General features: G+C 43.9%; 1 protein-coding gene across 1 annotated transcript; it reads right to left on the bottom strand.

Moving 5' to 3' along the window:
• Positions 1-3679: 3679 nt before the first annotated feature.
• FBXO45 (F-box protein 45) lies at positions 3680-21276 on the bottom strand. The gene is made up of 3 exons (XM_089681523.1): positions 20953-21276; positions 7553-7909; positions 3680-5462 (listed from the first exon to the last, which is right to left on the bottom strand). The coding sequence occupies exons 1-3, from the start codon at positions 21229-21231 to the stop codon at positions 5277-5279; spliced, it is 822 nt and encodes a 273-aa protein (XP_089537649.1). The 5' UTR covers positions 21232-21276; the 3' UTR covers positions 3680-5276.
• Positions 21277-21444: the final 168 nt, after the last annotated feature.

Here is a 21444-nt window from a genome sequence, read left to right as displayed (position 1 = left end):
CTAGGCTCAAAGTTCCCACTCTAATCAGCTAATTAAGCCATAACACCTACAAAGGGTTCCTGAGCCTTTAAATGGTCTCTCAGTCTGGTTCAGTAGGAATCACAATCATGGGAAAGACTGCTGACCTGACAGTTGTGCAGAAAACCATCATTGACACCCTCCATAAGGAGGGAAAGCCTCAAAAGGTAATTGCAAAAGTTGGATGTTCCCAAAGTGCTGTATCAAAGCACATTAATAGAAAGTTATGTGGAAGGGAAAAGTGTGGAAGAAAAAAGGTGCACAAGCAGCAGGGATGACCGCAGCCTGGAGAGGATTGTCAGGAAAAGGCCATTCAAAAGTGTTGGGGACTTTTGCATGATATTCTAATTTTTTGAGTTTCACCTGTAGAGCAGCACGGTGTCAGATGATTTTCTGCCCAGAACGCTGCAATAAAATTCATCATCTCTTGGGTGGATTGCAGCGTGAATAGGACACATAGAAAACCATTGTTTTCTGTGTGTCCTAGGGCTTACCTGCATTCATCCTGTACAGTAAAAGTAAGGGCACTGCCCCATGTGTGAACAGGGCCTAAAAGAAGTCAGGGGAGTACAAGAAAGGTAAGTATACGTGTCCGTGGAGGACTGTGTAAATCAAGCTGTTAATGCACCCTCTGCCAGATGATTCACCAATGAGCTTCTCAGGAACCAATAAGGGTACTTTCATTGGTTTATGAGACAGTGAAGAATTTAGTAGCAAGCTTCTAAGCTATTGCTACAGTTTAAAATGCATCTTGGAGTTTTTGGAGGCATATACAAAAGAATCTGGTGTTTAACAGAAGTACTTTTGGGCACCTTAGAATTCCATTACTTAGGCAATGGTTAAAAATGTAAAACACACACACACACGCACACTTTGATCATGTTTCAGTCTCCTTTAAATTCTGAGCACTCCAATAGAGTAGAGATTCTATTCTCAATCACAAACTGATCTAAATTTTAAGCCAGTTATGCACTTGCAAACATATCTAAACACTTTCTTGGCCTACTGACCAAAACTTAAATTGTTAGATGGCATGTAAACTAAACTATGTTTGCACTACTGCAATCCAACAAGTTTCAGTGTAACTATGTAGTATGACTTAGCTGCGTTTTGGATGTGGTGTGCATATTCTATGGGGCCAAAATTGCATTGTAAATCGCACCAAAGTAACAGGTCCCTCTTCCAAAATTGTGCTGTGTGGCATTGATGTGAATGGACACCACTGAAAACAATGTGTTTTACATTGTCATTTGATTCTGTGCAATTCAAATGCCATCTGAAATCACTAGTGTGAACCAGCCCTAAAATGATTTTGCAAAAAAAAAAAAAAAAGAAAAGAAAATTGTACTCTACAAATGTACACCTAGTATCTTGTTAGAGTGGCTGTTTTATCACAGGAGGGCCTTCCCTCCTCCTGCTCTGGAAGTGAAGCTAGTTTCAGTATCTCACACATTTCGAGATTGTGAGGCTGGGGACCAGATATGCCAGGTAACATCCAGATTTACTGGATACCTTTAAATAACCACACCCTGGCTTTATCACTATGGTGCTGGAATCAGACATATAAAAATATAAATATTTGCTAAAAATCTCCAATAAGGATTATGGCATTTTGATAGTCTGTTAAAATAGTTCAAGGTTTATTTTATAAGCATCCACGTAGCAGAAAAGTTTACCATGCCATTTTTTTTTACCACTTATAATTTCATTAAAGTGGTTTTTAAAGCCTCAAAGTATTTTATCTTCATGCATTCCATGCAGCCACCCAAGCCCATCTAATACTTACTTGGGCCCAATCACGATCCAGTGATGTGTACAAGAGCCTTGGCTCACTGGGTACTCTCCCTCATTTACTGAGAGAGCAGCAGGAGCCAATAAGGAGAGAGAGGGGGCAGGGCCAAGCCACAGCTCTGTGTGTGAATGGACACGCAGAGCAGTGTCTCGGGAGCATGCCTGCTGTGGGGAGGGAGAAGTCGGGAACGCCAGCGTAGGACTCTAGGAAACGACGATCGGGGCTGCTCTGTGCAAATCCACAGCACAGAGCAAGTATGTATAAACATGCTTGTTGCTTTTTTTTTATTTTTTTAAATTGACTTTAATATCACTTTGATGCCAGATAGTATAGGTTTTGGCCCACGGCCCTATACATGGAAGCCATAGTGTTATTTATCTGCCCATCCTCTCCCCTAGTCCAATAACTCTATTAAAAATTACTTGGCGTATTTTTAATATAAATAAAAACAGTATGAAATTGCCCATTTTGTTCCAAAGTCAGTCAGTCATTCTAGACCAAGGAAGTGTTCATAATACAGCCATTATGCAGGATGCATATTCCCATAAACGTTAAGAGTTGGAGAGATCCCTGAGGCCAAGCCATCCATGTCACTAAAAGAATGGCATTTGGTATTTGTTTTCTCAATACGTTCTGTTAGCAGTAGAAAAACATGCTCCTCAGCAAGGCTTCATTTCAGGAATACATGAGGAATCCTAAATAAATATGTCCACCTCTGCATTCAAGGGTTCCGAACGTGAAGAGTATGCTTTACTCACAATATAGAAAAGGATCTTAAAGTTTATGGCTGCAAGAAAAAAGACTTCCTGTTAAAACTTCGATCTGCATATGACTTCCCACTTAGGGCCCATTGACATGCACAAAGTTTTTTGTGCTGCCATTCTGTTGCCCGTAACACGTTTAAAGGCCAAAAACCACACTGGTCTCATCTTTTTCCAGCTCCACTGCAAGCCAATGCACGTTTGTGTGTTCACTTCTTGCTTGGGTGCTGATCACTGAAAATGAATGACAAATCACCACAATGCACATTGTGGTATTGTGCCAGACTTGTTAATGTGCAAATGGATGCGTGGCAGTGAATGGTCCTTAGGCATCTACTACTGATCATTACTAACCTGGTATAGTCTACTCTACAGCATCTAGGTTGAGCGGTTACCCTTATCCCCTGTTCAAACTAATATGTTTTCTCTTGTGCTTGCTATTACAAAGACATACAGGACAATGGCATTCACATCAATGCAGCCCAGCATTTTTTTTTTTTGTAAAGTGCAGGCACTTCTTTTGGTGCAGTGTAGCATTTTTTTTTGCCCCATAAACATATGTACACACATTTTTGAGTTTTGTGTATAAAACCTTACAATAAAAATAAAACACATTGAGGCTTTACGCACACTGGCTTAAAAATGCTACTCCTAGAGGATTTTAACATTTTCCCTGTAGAAACAACGAATGCTAACCTATGTGTCCATGGAAACAAAAAAAAAAAAAGCCCCAATTAGCATTTTTTCCCTGCCAAGAGCACTGGTGTTTAAGCCAGTGTGCATGGTGCTGAAGCATCAAAAACATGTACAAAAACTTACTGGAAAAATGCATAATCATTACTAGTGTGAACCAAGGATTACCGTCAACTACAGGAAATTATAAAAACAGTTTGGCACAAAAAAAAAAAAAAAAAAAAAAAAAAGCAGCTAAAAAAGTATGAGAATACTAAACTGACATTAAAAATCTGCACCACTGATATTTTATCAAAATTGTTGCAATTGATTTCTCAAAAAAACAAAAAGAAAATAAACCCCCCATAAAAAAACCAAAACAAAAACCTCAAACAAGGTTAAACAATCTGTCACATTTCCACATTATTCAAGGCCATTATACAGTACATTTTTATTTTGCTACATGATCCGATATCAAGAAGGCCGTACTTTCGAAATCTTAACACATTTATTTGTCCTGTGATGAGCTACTGTATGGGGCCTTACCCAAGTGAGTATACGGAAAATGCTGGAGGTCATACAGACATCAGCTAGAGAGGAACCTTTACACAAAAGGCTTTGTGGACATGCTAAATTGGACAGTGGGGCGCAGGTTTCTAGCTAATGTTAGAGCCAGGCAGCTCAGTATGTCTGACCACACAGTGAAGAGCTTGTTTTGTAATGCAAACTGCACTGTCCTGACACTTGAGTCCATTTTTACTTCTATTGTGCATTATCCTCCCCACTGGTTGCACACCATCTGCCAGTCACAGCATAGGTGTTGCATGCATCTTACATTTAATACCTGTGTGTATTTACATATGCAACCTTCTACCCAAAACGTATTGGCTGAAAATCTCTGGTACTGAAGGTAGCCATTCCAGCTGCACATTACATACAGTATGATGCAGCAAAACACACTTCACCATGATAAACATGCTTCTTTTTTAGAAGGGAATCCAATATATAACACTATATTTACCTCATAAAATGGATTTATAAAATAGCAAATTCTCTATACATATTTTAGGAACTGGATAAAAAACAAATACCACCCACCCATCCCCCCACAAAGTAAAATACCCACAACACACACCACAATTGCACAGATGACTATAATATGTACTCATTTTAAAATACTAAAAGTAAAAACTTTGATGATTTCCCTTTAATATATCCTGACCTGAGCCAAAAAATTAAAGCCCCATTCATGCCGTAGCTTTCAGAAACGTAAGCGGTTTTAACAAGTGTTAGTGACATGATTAGGTTCCTGGTGTGAAGAGGCTTTCCAGTTAAAAAAAAAAAAAAAAAAAAAAAAAAAAAAAAAAAAAAAAAAAAAGGCATGCAAATGGACTAAGATGCCCAAAAATGTATGTTTTTAAGCACAAAAGTGCAAAGAAGGCCAAAGGATCGGAGGGGGCAAAGTAGACCTGTATTCTCGGTTTAGACTCAGATAAAACTAGGGGGGGAGAGAAAGGGAAGGGCATCATGCAGATACCATCTTAAATATATGGTTAAAAAAAAAAAAACCCAGCTGTGTGAATAAAAACATCACAGTAACCTGTGCCGGATGTTCAGACCAGATGGTTAAATTAAAAAGATTAAAAAGATGAATTCCAGGCATTGGAATCCTGCCTTGAGATGGGAAGGAGACAGGCAGGAAAGTATAAATCTCCCCCAAATCTCTACATCTGTTTTGACCCCACAAACCACCAAACCAACACAAAAACAAACAACGTTGGGGGGGGGGGGGGGGGGGCCATGGAAGAAAAAAAAAAAACAAAAAAACCCCAAAAAACCCTTATTCTCCATACATATAGCAATGACCCACAGACGACCAGCAAACGTGTTCTGTTGAGACTCTTCCAAGCCTGGAGGTAAGGAAAAGGAATCCTTTCATCACTTCTGTCTGGTGGGTATCCACAGATCAGATCTTCTGCTCTCTCGCATGCTCAGCCTCTCCTGCTTCACCACTGGTATCTCCTGGAGTACCATTATCCATCCAGTGGTTTTCCAAGGTAGACCAAAGTCACTTCTGTGTTTCCGTACACAGCCGACACTGCTGGGTATAGACAGGTCTTTGGAAGTCCCCTGAAAGCAACCCCTAAAAACTCATATCCACGCTCAAAGGCCAAGGTCTTGTCTTCCATATCCAAAATTACTCGGATCCGCTCACCTATCTGTGAAAGAACAATAATCAGATCAATCTGCAATTGAACACCATTACCAAAACAATGACACCAGCCAGAACAGTGGTGAGCAGCATCCCACAATCAAAACTTAAAAAAAACACAAAAAAAAAAAAAACACCACAACACACACACTAAAGTGTATTTCATGTCAAGCCAAAAACAGTTTTTTCCTAACTAGGTATTGTTTGGGGGGGTGGGTGTTGTTGGGGATAAGAACCCGTGTCAGGTTTTTACTGCTGCCCACCCGTGTTGGTCGGTCATACACCAAGTATCAGGGGCAGAACTAGAAAGAATAATCTTTAGGCCAAGTTCCCTGAAGGAGAGATAGTTACTAAGTTAGCATGTTACTGGATTAAAGTGCAGGTTACCCCAAATTTTATGTTTCTGATATGTGTCTGCTGTGTCAAGTACTTACATTAAAAAGTATCCTGTAATCTTTGCATTGCTTCCTTTTTGTGAAACTTTGGGTGATCCTTCCAGTCCCTATGTTTTCCTATTTCATACTGACGACACCAGGAAGTGGAAGCACCATCCCAGTACGGTTACTTTTCTTCTTTGCATTCTACATGGGAGCACAGCCTGCATGTACTCCAGTGGTCAGACTTCTGACATGCCCCCTGCACAACCTTTCACTGGGAAGATTAGTGTACTACTGTTACTGAGCCTCCTGCAGGCATGCCCCCTGCAGTCTTGACTCCCCAAGTCCCTATATATTTACACATAGACAAGGTAAAGGTTCATATACTGTAAAATAGAATTCCGGGATATATTTAACCAATCTTAAAACTGCCCCCCCAAACACCTAACCTGTTTAAGAACCACTGCACAGAGCAGGCAAGTATAACATGTTTGTTATTTAAAAAATAAATAATTGCCTTTAACCACCTCCTGCCCACCATATAGTAATATGATGGGCGCAAGGTGGTTCTCTCATTCTGAGAGGACGTCATATGACGTCCTCCCATTCTTGCTGCGCATGCGCGGCTCAGAGAGCGTGCAGCGCGGCGATCGGCGGTGCGCTGTGTCCCTCGGACACAGCAGATCATCGATCACGGAAAGAGCCGAAGATGTCGGCTCGGTCATGTGTCCAATCACAGCTGATCACATGTAAACAGGGAAATGCCGGTTATCGGCATTTCTCTCCTCTCGAGCTCTCACGCTGACAGCTCAAGAGGAGAGGAGAGCCGGTAATCGGCTTTCCGCAGAGGGGACATGTACACTGATCATCAGGGCACAGATGATCAGTGTGCCCTGATGATCAGTGTAGCCCCAGCAGTGCCACCTGTCAGTGTCCATCAGTGCCTCGTGCCACATATCAGTGCCTACCAGTGCCACATATCAGTGCCCATCTGAGCTGCCAGCCAGTGCCGCCTAACAGTGCCAGTCAGTGCCATGTATCAGTGCTGCCTGTCAATGCCCAATGCCTCCTTATCAGTGCCACCTATCAGTGTAGCCTCATTAGCGCACATCAGTGGAGAAAAAAAATTACTTACATTTAAAAATTTTATAACAAAAACTAAGATAAAAACATTTTTTTTTTCAAAATTCAGTGGTTTTTGGTTTGAGAAAAAATAAAAAAACCTACAGGTGATTAAATACCACGAAAATAAAGCTCTGTCACAAAAAAAAAAAAAAAAAAAAGATAAAAATTTCATATGGGTACAGTGTTTGACCGCGCAATTGTCATTCAAATTGCAACAGCGCTGAAAGCTGGAAATTGGCCTGGGCAGGAAGGGGGTATAAGTGCCCTGTAGGCTAGCGGTTAATATCACATGAAGCCATTGCCAGCTGACACATACGGGCAGATCACATGACTGGACCAGAGCAGCCTGAAAATAGGCAAGTATTTACATTTTTTTTCTTACAGGTTAGTACAGCGGTTAGAAGGGGGAGGAGGGAGCAGTTTTAAGATTAGTTAGGTATAAAACTCAGAATACTACAACTTCTGAGCCCAAAATTGCCCTCCTCTAGTTGTTTACAAGATCAATCCTGGTCAAAAACAGGACTACAATGCAAAGGAAAACAACTGTGATCTAAAACTACTGAGTGATTAAATACAAAGAGCTTTTCCCACTCACCTGGTATTTGGGTGCATTATTGCACTGTGGAAAGCTTCCATTGACTTCTCCATTATGCAACAGATTATTATCGACTAGGTTCCATCCCCAACTCTGGTCATCGCTTCCAAGGAGTGCCACATATCCCTGGCACTGCATAGGAGCCCGTTTTGTAGCAATGCCAATAACTGCTACAGTACCAAGTGGCCCTTCCCACCATACCTCCCAGGCATGGCGCCCTTCACTGAAGCCAATTTTGGTTCGTGCTCCGTCCGTACTCTGAGCAATTGGATTTCGATGAAGTGTGAAGCCATTTTTTTTAATATAGACATTTCTTGAGCAGTCATTGGAGCTGAACCCATGCTGGTAAGCGCGAACCTATATTCAAGACAAAAAAAAAGACAAAAACAAACAGTTGTGTGCAGGCTCAGTTCAGAGACAGACATACATACATACATACATACATACATAGATCAAGTACAAAGATAAAAGCACCGATTGCCTGCCTAACGAATCCAGACTAGTTATACACAGTTACATTAGGCACCTACAGCAGTCTTCTCTGTGCATTGGTTACCTGTGGACCAAATCAGCTCATACCTTCAAAAAGGATACGTTCACCTTTGCAAATAAATAGATAAATGCACATATTTTGCAGGTTAAAAAAATAACTAGAGGCAACTCATTTCTTATAAGCATTCCATGACAGCCCTTTAAGACATAGAGCTCCTCCCTCCAGGACAGGAAACACATAAGCCCAATATTAAAATACATTAAAATGTGACCTCCAGGCCTCCCTCTTCAGTATTCCCAAGAACCACAGGAAGGCAATAAAACACATAACCATTTATGCATAAACTTATATTACTATAATAGGAAAAGAATCAAGGTGGGAAACCCCAGCTGGCCTGGAAGACCTATAGAAAATGAGTTACTGGTAAGTCTAACTCTGGTTCTCTCAAGAACGTCTTCCAGGACAGCCCTTGAGACGATAATCAAGAACTTACCCATTAGAGTGGGGCTACTACCTAGAGGACGTTGCACCTGATCCTCACTAGAAAGCAGATCCAGGCGATAATGTTTCACAAAGGTAGAGTAGCTGGACCAAGTGGCCACTTTACAAATCTGTTCTGGCGAGGAACCAGCTCTCTCTGCCCAAGACGTTGACAAAGATCTGGCTGAGTACGCATTAACACATTATACGATTCTGTGATAGCCATCCTAATCCATCTTGCTGTGGTGGACTTGGATGCACTGCAACCCTTTGCGCTCCTGAAAAAAGTATAAATAGAGAATATGATTTCCCGAATTCTCTGGAAATACTTAGGTAGGTCAAAAGGCTTCTTCTAGCATAAAAAAAACAAAAAAAAAAACCAAACTTAATATCTTTCCTCCTAGTTTGCGGGAGCAGAACAGGTCAGCAAAATTATATCTTGGGACCTATGAAAGGAGGAGGAAACTTTGGGAAGAAACCCAAGATCCGTTTTGAGAACAATCCTATCTTCAAAAACTGACAAAAATGGTTCCCTAATGAAAAGGGCCTGCAATTCACTAACCCTACAGGCGGATGTGATCGCTACCAGAAGTTAAAAAAAACTTTATTGAAGACTTCTCCAGAGGTTCAAAAGAGACAAAGATCAAGGTTTTTAAGACTAAAGACAGATCCCAAGCTGAACAGGCATTGACCACCGCTGTGAAAAGAGATTCACAGAAAAGCGGCTACATAATGAACAGAACGTGACACTCAGGAAATAATTTCCCTTATAGATAGATAGATAGATAGATACGTCACTTCCGGTCATGCGCACTAGGTGGAACGCACGCTGACCCATAAGGAGGAAGCCATCTTCACAAGCCATGAGGCAAGCTTAAGCAGCACAAGCGCCGAGAAGGGGCTGGAACCCGCGGTATATCGGCGGATGTCAGCGGTGGTTCCTTGGCCCTGTATGGCAGTACCTATGAAGGACTTCTCTTTCATTCCTGTTATCCATAGCACAGGTGGTGAGTGGATCGTTACAGGACATTAGATATATGGTCCTCTGTGATCTATATGACCTATATATCTTCCATAGAGTGTTAGCCATTTTCCCTGCTGCACACACATTTAGACCGGTTCTGGTGTCATTTTAAATGGTTTTAGGTCTGTGTGTATTGTCTCATACTGAGGTGATGGTAAACCAGGGCGAATGCCCATATGTCATATCTATATATGTGTAATAAAGCATAATTTTTGGAAATTATTTCCTGAGTGTCACGTTCTGTTCATTATGTAGCCGCTTTTCTGTGAATCTCTTTTCACAACCCTCCTTTTTTGTATGCCTCTTTTGGCTACTGAATGGAGACCATACATTGGGTGACACGTTAATTTATCTAATAACCTCTTAAATAACTATCTTAGTATATTGACCACCGCTGGCCTGGACTTGGAGAGGGCCCTTAAAAAAAATCTGCTACAAAAAAGGATCTTGCTGGCGAGAGACCTGAAGAAAAAAAAAAAACAAAAAAAAAAACCAAAAACAAAAAAAAAACAAAAAAAACAAAAAAAAAAAAAAACACACCACTAAGAGCCGAGGCTTGCACATTTATTGTACTAACTGAAAGACCTTGCTCAGCCCTGTCCTGCTAAAAAAACCAAGACTGCTGGGATATCCAGAGGACCCCGACCCTGATTTGACAATGAGGAGTTGAATCCTTTCCATACCTTAGAAAAAATACAGTATCTCACAGAAGTGAGTACACCCCTGGCATTTTTGTAAATATTTTTATTATATCTTTTCATGTGACAACACTGAAGAAAGGACACTTTGCTACAAAGTAGTGAGTGTACAGCTTGTATAACAGTGTAAATTTGCTGTCCCCTCAAAATAACTCAACACAGCCATTAATGTCTAAACCACTGGCAACAAAAGTGAGTACACCCCCAAGTGAAAATTTTCAAATTGGGCCCAAAAAAAAAATCAATATTGTATGGCCACCATTATTTTCCAGCACTGCCTTAACCCTCCTGGGCATGGAGTTCGCCAGAGCTTCACAGGTTGCCACTGGAGTCCTCTTCCACTCCTCCATGACGACATCACGGAGCTGGTGGATGTTAGAGACCTTGCGCTCCTCCACCTTCCATTTGAGGATGCCCCACAGATGCTCAATAGGGTTTAGGGCTGGAGACAGGCTTGGCCAGTCCATCACCTTTACCCTCAGCTTTATATACATCACATATATATATATATATATATATATATAAATACACACACACTCCTAGATTGTAAGCTCCAAGGAGCAGGGCCCTCCTATCCCTCTTGTATTGAAGCTGTATTGTCTCCCGTTATATTGCAAAGCGCTGAGCAAACTATTGGCGCTATATAAATCCTGTATAATATATATACACATACATAAATACGTGTTCAAAAATAGCAGTCTTGAAAAAAGTGCATAAAGCTCAAAATCCTTCTAATAGCTTTTATTCCATACACACAAATGCATTGGGAACCCTACACATTCTATTCCAAATCAAAACATGAAGAAAAATAGATCAAATTTGTGTTGTTCCTCTAAAAATTGAAGAAAAGTGAATATTAGACTGTTGAAAAAAATAGCAGTGTTTGTATTCTTCTTTACAAACTCAAACATTCACTATATAAACTGAAAAATGTTTGAAGATTTTGCTTTCCTTTGAATCACTTAATATTTAGTTGTATAATCACTGTTTCTGAGAACTGCTGTACATCTGTGTTGCATGGAGTCAACCAACTTCTAGCACCTGTGAACAGGTATTCCAGCCTGGGATGATTGGACTACATTCCACAGTTCTTCTCCATCTCTTGGTTTTGCCTCAGAAACTGCATTTTTGATATCACCCCACAAGTTTTCTATTGGATTAAGATCCGGAGATTGGGCTGGCCACTCCATAACGTCAATCTTGTTGGTCTAGAACCAAGATGTTGCACGTTTACTGGTGTGTTTGGGGTCAATGTCTTGTTGGAACACCCATTTCAAGGGCATTTCCTCTTCAGCATGACCTCTTCAAGTATTCAAATTGATCCATGATCCCTGGTATGCGATAAATAGGCCCAACACCGTAGTATGAGAAACATCCCCATATCATGATGCTTGCGCAACCATGCTTCACAGTGTACTGTGGCTTGAATTCAGTGTTTGGGGGTCGTCCGTTCTTTTTGGGTCTAGTGGCTGGAGACAGTTTGTCAATCTTACCTTACGTTGCGCCATTTCTCTTTAAGCCAGTCAATGTGCTCTTTGGCAAATTGTAACCTCTTCAGCACATATCTTTTTTTCACCAGTGGGACTTTGCGGGGGCTTCTTGCAGATAGCTTGGCTTCACATGGCGTCTTCTAATTGTAACAGTACTCACAGGTAACTTTAGACCTTCTTTTGATCTTCCTGGAGCGGATTGTTGGCTATTCTTCTATCCTTGCCATTTTGGCTATTCTTCTATCCATTCAAATGGTAGTTTTTCGCTTCCTTCCACGTCTTTCAGGTTTTGGTTGCCATTTTAAAGCATTTGCGATCATTTTAGCTGAGCAGCCTATCATTTTCTGCACTTCTTTATATATGTTTTTTCCTCTCCAATAAACTTTTTAATCAAGGTACGCTATTCTTCTGAACAATGTCTGGAACGACACATTTTCCTTAGAATTTGAGAGAAATGCACTCTAACCAGCATGTACAACATTTTCTGCCTTCCTTCCTGAAATAAGGGCAATAATTGCCACCTGTTTTTCAAAGAATGAATGACCTCACTAATAGAACTCCACACTATTATTTTGAACATGCCCCTTTCAATTAGTGATTCAATTACACAGAATCAGCAGCATGCGTGTCATGACTGTTCAGTCTATTGGATTTCTATTAGTCTACTACACCTGCTAGTAAATTATTTGCCATTTAGAGAAAAATTGATAAGGTTAGTGATGTCTGACTGCTATTATTTTGAACACAACTGTGTGTATATATATATATATATATATATATAAACTCTCCACTGTGGCAAAGACCAAAGAGCTGTCCAAGGATGTCAGGGACAAGATTGTAGACCTACACAAGGCTGGACTGGGCTACAAAACTAATCACCAAGCAGCTTGGGGAGAAGGTGACAACAGTCGGTGCAATCATTCGCAGATGGAAGAAACACAAAACAACTGTCAGTCTCCCTAGGTCTGGTGCACCATGCAAGGTCTCACCTCATGGAGTGTCAATGATCATGAGAACAGTGAGGAAACATCCCAGAACTACACATGAGGATCTTGTCAATGATCTCCAGGCAGCTGGGACCACAGTCACCAAGAAAACAATTGGTAACACTACGCCTACAAGGACTGAAATCCTGCAGTGCCCGCAAGGTCCCTCTGCTTAAGAAAGCACATGTCCAGGCCCATCTGAAGTTTGCCACTGAACATCTGACTGATGCAGACTGGTTGAAAGTGCTGTGGTCAGATGAGACCAAAATCGAGCTCTTTGGCATCAACTGAACTCGCCATATTTGAAGGAGCAGGAATGCTGTCTATGACCCCAAGAACACCATCCCAACTGTCAAACATGGTGGTGGAAACATTCTACTTTGGGGGTGTTTTTCTGCTAAGGAGACAGGAAACTGCACTGCATCAAAAAGGGATGATGGACGGGGCAACATACCGTCAAATCTTGGGAGAGAACCTTCTTCCCTCAGCCAGGGCATTGAAAAAGGGTCGTGGATGGGTGTTCCAGCATGACAATGACCCAAAATACATGGCCAAGGCAACAAAGGAGTGGCTCAAGAAGAAGCACATTAAAGGTCCTGGAGTAGCCCAGCCAGTCTCCAGACCTTAATCTGATTGAAAATCTGTGGAGGGAGCCGACAGTTCGAGTTGGACAACGTCACCCACCAAACCTTAATGACTTGGAGAGGATCTGCCAAGAGGAGTAGGCCAAAATCCCTCCTGAGATGTGTGCAAACCTGGTGGCCAACTACAGGAAACATCTGACCTCTGCGATTGCCAACAAGGGATTTACCACCAAGCACCAAGTCATGTTTTGTGAAGGGATCAAATACTTATTTCCCTCATGAACATGCAAATCGGTGCATAATTTGTTTCTTTAGAATTTTTTGTTGCTATTCTGTCTCTGTGTTACAATACACCTACCATTCGATTTTTAGACTGATCATTTCTTTGTGAGTGGGCAAACATTCAAAATCAGCAGGGGATCGAGATCATTTAGTTTATATATTACAGAATATTTTTAAAAATAAATACAAACTACATTTTTGGAATGCATTTACAAGTGTATGTAAAAATATATGGTAAAATGACTTTATATGTTAAACAAAATCTGAATTAAAAAAAAAAAAAAAAAAAAAATTATATTCTTAAAAATATATTTTGTAATATATAAAAAAAATGCATTTCAACGATAGAGAGAAATATAGTTTGAAATATTGAATATGGACAAAAAAAAATTGTAGTATTTAAAAATATATGTCAATATATTTGGGAAGAATATTTTTAAAATATATTTTTCTTCCATGTGGGATCATGCTCTGCTTCAGTAGGTCACAGTACATGTTGGCATTCACAATTCCCGCAATGAACTGTAGTTCCCCAGTGTCGGCAGCACTCATGTAGCCCCAGACCATGACACTCTCACCACCATGCTTGACTGTAGGCAAGACACACTTGTCTTTGTACTCCTCACCTGGTTACCGCCACACACGATTGACACCATCTGAACCAAATAAGTTTATCTTTGTCTCATCAGACCATAGGACGTGGTTTCAATAGTCCAAGTCCTTAGTCTCCTTGTCTTCAGCAAACTGTTTGCAGGCTTTCTTGTGCATCTTCTTTAGAAGAGGCTTCCTTCTGGGATGACAGCCATGCAGACCAATTTGATGCAGTGTGCGGTGTATGATCTGAGCACTGACAGGCTGATCCCCCATCCCTTCAACCTCTGCAGCAATGCTGGCAGCACTCATACGTCTATTTACTATAGACAACCTCTGAGCACATGCATTCAACTTCTTTGGTCGACCATGGCGAGACCTGTTCTGATTGGAACGTGTCCTGTTAAACCGCTGTATGGTCTTGGCCACCAGGTTGCTGCTCAGTTTCAGGGTCTTGGCAATCTTCTCATAGCCTAGGCCAGTGATGCCGATCCTTTTTGAGCCCGAGTGCCCAAAACTGCAACACAAAACCAACTTTTTTATTTCAAACACTGCAATTAACCACTTGCCTACCAGGCACTTCTACCCCCTTCTTGCCCAGGACAATTTTCAGCTTTCAGTGCTGTTGCACTTGACGATGACAATTGTGCGGTCATGCAACACTTTAACCATATGCAATTTTTATAAATTTTTCACACAAATAGAGCTTTTTTTGGTGGTATTTAATTGCCACTGGGTGGTTTCTTTTTTGCACTATAAATGAAAAAAGAACAAAAAATTAAAAAACATAAAAGGTTTTCTTTGCTTCTATTATAAAATTTTGCAAAAAGGTAATATTTCTTCTTTGATGTGCGTTGGCGAGACTGCACTGATGGGCATTGATGAGGCGGCACAGATAGGTAGCACTGATGAGGTGGCACTGGTGGGCATTGATGAGGAGGCACTGATATGCAGGAAATAATGGGCACTGATAAGCGGCACTGACTGATAGCACCAACTGGGAGGCACTGACAGACGGCACTGCTGGGCATCATTGATGGGTGGCACTGCTGGGCACTGACAGGTGGCACTGCTGGGCAGCACTGACAGGCGACACTGCTGGGCAGCACTGACAGGCGACACTGCTGAACGGCAATGATAATCAATGCCCTGATTATAAGTGCACATCTCCCCTGTCACATTTGCCGGTTATCTGCAGTACTTTCTTCAATCTGTGACAGCGTGCAGCCGATAACCAGCAACTGTATTTACATTGTGATCAGCTGTGTCATTGGATACAGTTGATCACGTGGTAAAAGCCTGCTGTGATTGGCCCTTTACCTTATCACGTGATCAGCTGTATCCGTAGGACACAGCGATCACCGGCAGCGCAGGGTGTGTGCCACTGGGTTCGCATTCTGGGACGCCCTCCCAGAACTAGACAACCACGCTGTAGCCATCTTTTGGCTATAGCATGGTTGGCAAGCAGTTAATCTCACCTCTGGCAGTGTCGGTGTGGCTTCCAACCCAGCAGCTCATTCCCATCCATGCTGAACACGTTGCCCCTGGCCCCGGAGCAGTGTGGGAGCCTCTTCCTCTCTTCCACACCCATCCCTGGCTACATCACCCCTGGTGCCAGATCCGCATAGGAGCTGTTTCCTCTCGTCCACACCCACCCTGGCCCCAGAGACATGTGGGAGATGTAGTTTGATGGGGGTCCAGTGTGGATGAGATCTGGATGACCGATCAGTGTGCGTGGTCCGTGTGCGCTCATCTTCCTCTTCTTCCTGGCGTGCCCACTGAGATGGCTCTGCGTGCCAGCTCTGGCACGCGTGCCATAGGTTCGCCATCACTGGCCTAGGCCATCTTTATGTGAAACAATTCTTTTTTTCAGATCCTCAGAGAGTTCTTTGCCATAATGTGCCATGTTGAACTTCCAGTGACCAGTATGAGAGAGTGAGAGCGAAAACACCATATTTAACACATCTGCTCCCCATTCACAGCTGAGAGCTTGTAACACTAACGAGTCACGACTCCGGGGGAGGGAAAATAGCTAATTGGGCCCAGTTTGGACATTTTCACTTAGGGGTGTATTCACGTTTGTTGCCAGTGGTTCAGACATTAATGGCTGTGTGTTGAGTTATTTTTAGGGGACAGCAAATTTACACTGTTATACAAGCTGTACACTCACTACTTTACATTGTAGCAAAGTGTAATTTCTTCAGTGTTGTCACATGAAAGGATATAATAAAAGATTTACAAAAATGTGAGGGGTGTACTCACTTCTGTGAGATACTGTAGCTCTGGTTACCAGCTTATGGCAATTCACCAATGCTTTCACTACCCTCTCCGAAAACCCCTGAGCTCTCAGGAGCTGTTCCTCAGTAACCATGCTGCCAATTTCAAAGCCTTCACCTGAGCGTACAGTACTGATCCTTGAGAGATCAAATCCTTTCTCTGGAAGAAGGAATGGGGGAACTAACAAAAGGCTCTACAGCAAAGAGAACCATGGCATTTTTGGCCAAAATAGGGCCACTAGAACAAGGTTGGTCTTTTCTGACAGAAACCTCCCAAGTACTGCCAGAATCAGTCTTACTGGAGGAAACACATAGCAGATATTGAACTCCCACACATTGGCAAGGGCATCTATACCCAAGGCCCAATCTTGTGGATTTAGGGAGAACTGGCAGACCTTCTTGCTCTTTTGGGGAGCAAAGAGATCTGCCTCTGACATGCCCCATTTCATAGTGATGGTCGCAAACACTTCCTGGTTGAAAGGCCATTTGTTGTGCTTCACTTGATAACGACTTAGGAAGTCTGCTAGGGAATTCTGCGTTCCCTTCAGATGGATACAGATATTGAATACAAATTTTGCTCTGCCAAAGACAGTATGTTTTGCCTGCGGTTGCTTGGAGAGGTGGGCTTCTTGTACCTCGTTTGTTGACATACGCCACCATGGTCACAATGTCTGAACAAATCTGCAGGCGATGGCCTTTTAGATCCACCTGAAAGGCATCCAGCACTCACTGGTCTGCCAATAGTTCCCTCTGGTTTGAGGTTCCTTCAAAAGACCATGACCCCTTGGTCACCCTACTGCCTAGCTGGGCTCCCTATCCAAAGCTGCTGGCATCGGTTGTGACATTTACTGGATTTGGCATGGTCCACTCCAGAACTCTGCCAAGATTGTACTGAACTCGCCACCACCAAATGGATCTCTTGATCCTGGAAGGGAGCCGGACTGGAAGATCTAGCGTAGTCTTGTCCCCGTTCCAAATCCTCAGAACAAAAAACAGCAGTGGGTGCTGGTGGAATCTTCCCCAGGGAACATCCGGGAAACAAGAGGTCATAAGACCCAGTCCCCAGTCTTCTTCCCATTGGGACACTCGAGTCATTGAGACTTGGTGGGACCCTGAGGAGAACTGAATAGGATCCCCCCTTATATTTGTTTTTGTGCCCTGTCCAATGTTTCTTAGGGTGGACATACTATTTTTGCATTTTCTAGCCATGAAAAAACCTGGGGTAAGGCTTCCTTTTACTCTCAGAAAATACCTTCTTTTTATCCGTCATACGCTCCAAGGCCTGGACCAAAAAGGTTATCGCCTGAAAAGGGTAAGCCACAGAGGCACAGCTTGGATGCTGAATCACCCAACCAGGTTTTCAATGCCCTTCTTGACGAATTTACCAGGGCAGAAGTTCTTGTGGCTAGTTTGACCGATTTGGCGGAAGCATCTGCAAGGAAACCTACTGCTCTGAACAGTAAAGGAAAAGATTTTAATATTGGAAGCCTCGAAGTCCCTGCCGAGAGATGCGTTTGTAACTTCGTAAGCCAGCACTCAAGATTTCTGGTAACACAGGTGGCCAACAAAGCGTGTTTTAAGCTGGAGGTAGAATCCCAGGCTCTTCGGAGCAAAATTTCCTCCCTCTTATCCATGGGATTCTTAACAGCCCCATATCCTCAAAAGCTAGGCCCATCTTCTTAGACATCTTAGATAAGGGGGCATCCCAAAAAAAAGAAAGGGCTTTCTTTCAGGGTCCTCCCACTCCAGCCTGAGAGTATCAACTAGAGAACTATGAACTGGAAAAACACTAGGCTTTTTAGCATGTAGGCATTGGTACATGAGTTTCTGCTTCGATAAATGTGCATCCTCCTCAAATTCTAAGGTTTCATAGGTTGCTTTAAAAGGAGGTCATCTACATCAAGGGTAAATTTGTATAAAAAATCCCTGGAGGAGCAACCTTCTCTATCATCCTCCTCAGAGCCTGACCCTGCCTGTGAGGAAGCATGGGGTCTGGGATCCTCTTCTGGGTCTTCCTCCCCCTGGGTAAATAACTCCAATAAAGGAGTTGCACCCGCAGACTGTGTCAGGGACCCCCAGAGGCATCTTTATCTTGTCCAGCAAGGATCTAAACAACTGAAACAGTCGCCATATCATCCTTAATAAAAGTAAAGACTCTCACAGGCTGTAAATGACCCATCCTTAACTAGGCTATCCACAGAACTATGGCATAAGGGCTTTTCCCAGGTTCAACCCAACCTGGCCACACAAACTGCACACTTCATTTTGGGGGCCTGATTGTGTCTTGTCTTGAGGTTTAACCTACAACAAGCAAAAACACAATACAAAACATAATAAGCTCAGGCACCTACACTCCACTGTACTGTGGGAGAAAAATCAAGAGTGTGCCCCCCCACCACCTGAGACTTACCTAAAAGCTCTCTGACTCTGGGAAAAACCACCCCCAGGATCAACAAGAGGGAAAACACAATGTTCCCAAGCCTACCTGAGAGGAGGCGATGCCTGAGGAACCAAGGTCCACCCCCATGGGGAGGGAGCGTCCTCCATTCTGTTCCTGTGGTGCAAAGCCACAGCCTCTGCTGGGTCTTACTTCACACAGCACCAGCCGCCCAAGAACACTGCTGCCTGCACCACCATGAAGACCACAACCACGAGTCCCCTGCACCCACTGATGATTTCACTCCGTCCTCCATTCTGTTCCTGTGGTGCAAAGCCACAGCCTCTGCTGGGTCTTACTTCACACAGCACCAGCCACCCAAGAACACTGCTGCCTGCACCACCATGAAGACCACAACCACGAGTCGCCTGCACCCACTGATGATGTCACTCCGACTGGAACTTCCAGCAAACCAGCTTGGAGCGCAGCAGCTCCAATGCACCGGAAGTCATGGTCAACTCCACCTTTCCATCTGAGCCAGCCAGGATCCTCCGGCGGTATCAGCTACACACCATCGGTGGTCTCCTCTCCCCTCCCCTCAGGATTTGAAGGCAACAAGAGTGCAGCCCCACTCCTATTCTCTAATGGAGGGATCACGCCGGGAGAGGAGGAGGTAACTCTGTAAACCAGGAGCCACCAGCACAGCTCTTGAGCCTAGCGCTCCAACACAGGTTCCTAGACATGCATCCTATGCTTCCGGAGGAAACACTAATACTGAAGAGGGATACTCCAACACCTCACCTAATGACCTCCCTGCCATAACCCCTGACTTTGTTCCTGTCCAACTGGGAATTCCAAATGACCTTTGTGTGTCCTAGCACCTCTGGCTGCACTCTGCAGAATTTAAAACGAACGGAAATTTTTTTTTGCGTCAGATCATAATTCTTGCTCCTTGTGACGCAAAACTGGAAGTTCCCAATAAAATGAAAAATGTTAACGTCAACTGTCAGAATTCCCAAATGGTGTCATCTTATTGGATGCAGTCACCTTTTGGCCAACAGTTTTCCACCCAATTTTATAGGCAATAGATGTCTGCTGAGCAAGGTGGTGCCAACAGAGGCACTCACGGCTCAAATTTCTGCTGATTTAGCTGAAATCATCAGAAATTCAAGCTGCGCACAGCAGCCTTCACACATGCTTATAAAAATTCTTCACCGCAGCTGCAAAAACATCGGCCCTAAAAGAAGTCAGAAAATATTAACATTTTCTGGTGTCAGATCCGGACACTGAGATATATATATATATATTGTAAATTCACATCAGTCCCTAACCCTCAAGGGGTGTATAATCTAAGGACCTTAACTCACATTCAAATATACACATACGGGGGACAATTTAGGCAGGATCCAATGAACCTACCACCATGTCTTCGGAGTGTGGGAGGAAACCATAAAACCCGGAGGAAACCCATGCAGGCACAGAGAGAACATGCAAACTCCAGGCAGGTGGTGTCATGGTTGGGATTCAAACCAATGACCCTAGTACTGACAGACAGAAGTGCTAACCATTTAGCCGCTGTGCTGTCACCACGAGTCCCCACACGCCCCGTGCCATGCAGTCCCTGTCCCCCCGACACGCCCCGTGCTGTCCAGTCCCTGGTTCCCCCTACACGCCCCCTGCTGTCCGTGCCCCCCCACACACTCCCCGTGCAGTCCCTGTCCCCCACACGCCCCCTGTCGCGCAGTCCCTGTCCCCCCCCACACGCCCCATGCCGCGCAGTCTCTGTCCCCCCCACACGCCCCATGCTGCGCAGTCCCTGTCCCCCCACACGCCCCATGCCGCGCAGTCCCTGTCCCCCCACACGCCCCATGCTGTGCAGTCCCTGTCCCCCCACAGCCCATGCTGTGCAGTCCCTGTCCCCACACAGCCCATGCTGTGCAGTCCCTGTCCCCACACAGCCCATGCTGTGCAGTCCCTGTCCCCACACAGCCCATGCTGTGCAGTCCCTGTCCCCACACAGCCCATGCTGTGCAGTCCCTGTCCCCACACAGCCCATGCTGTGCAGTCCCTGTCCCCACACAGCCCATGCTGAGTAGATGCAATGAGCAGCAGGCCTCACCTTGGCCTTGTATGTGGGCAGGTTGCAAAGCACATCTGTTCTCAGTGCCTCCTCGCTGACTGTCCTCAAACACAGGCTCCTCCACACCTCGCTGTTCTCGTCCCCATGCAGAGTTCGGTACCAATGCTTGCACACTAGGCCGCAGCTTCGGAGGTCAGCCAGCTCCAGGTAGGAGAAGACCAGTTCCAGGACACGGCTCGGCAGTCTCCCTGAGCCGGGCGGCGGAGGGGGAGGAGGAGGAGGCACGGAGGGAGCCGCTGAAGGAGCGGCCGCGGCCATTCCCTCCCTATCTCCCAGTACCGGCGACTCAAGCGCCTCCACACTCCCTCATCACCCAGCGACGAACAACATCCTGCCTCATCACGTAATCGCTGGCCAATCACTGGCCTTGCTGACGAAAACAAATATAAGATGAGCCAATCACATTAGAAGCACCGCAGCGACGCCCATTGCTTCCTGATTTTGCCCCGCCTCCGTCTAGTCGTCACCATA

Source organism: Staurois parvus, unplaced genomic scaffold (assembly GCF_062004578.1).
Source record: "Staurois parvus isolate SC_StPar_1 unplaced genomic scaffold, SC_StPar_1.0 ptg000270l, whole genome shotgun sequence".
In the NCBI taxonomy this organism is placed as follows: domain Eukaryota; kingdom Metazoa; phylum Chordata; class Amphibia; order Anura; family Ranidae; genus Staurois; species Staurois parvus.
This window is presented reverse-complemented; position numbering and strand designations above follow the sequence as displayed.

Bases quoted from the DNA above. Each gene is read 5' to 3' on its own strand.
- FBXO45 (XM_089681523.1), bottom strand. From the start codon at position 21,231: ATGGCCGCGGCCGCTCCTTCAGCGGCTCCCTCCGTGCCTCCTCCTCCT. The intron at 7,910-20,952 runs GTGAGGCCTGCT...TCTTGAATATAG, and splicing joins TGCCCACATACAAGGCCAAG to GTTCGCGCTTACCAGCATGG. The intron at 5,463-7,552 runs GTGAGTGGGAAA...GTTCTTTCACAG, and splicing joins ATAATGCACCCAAATACCAG to ATAGGTGAGCGGATCCGAGT.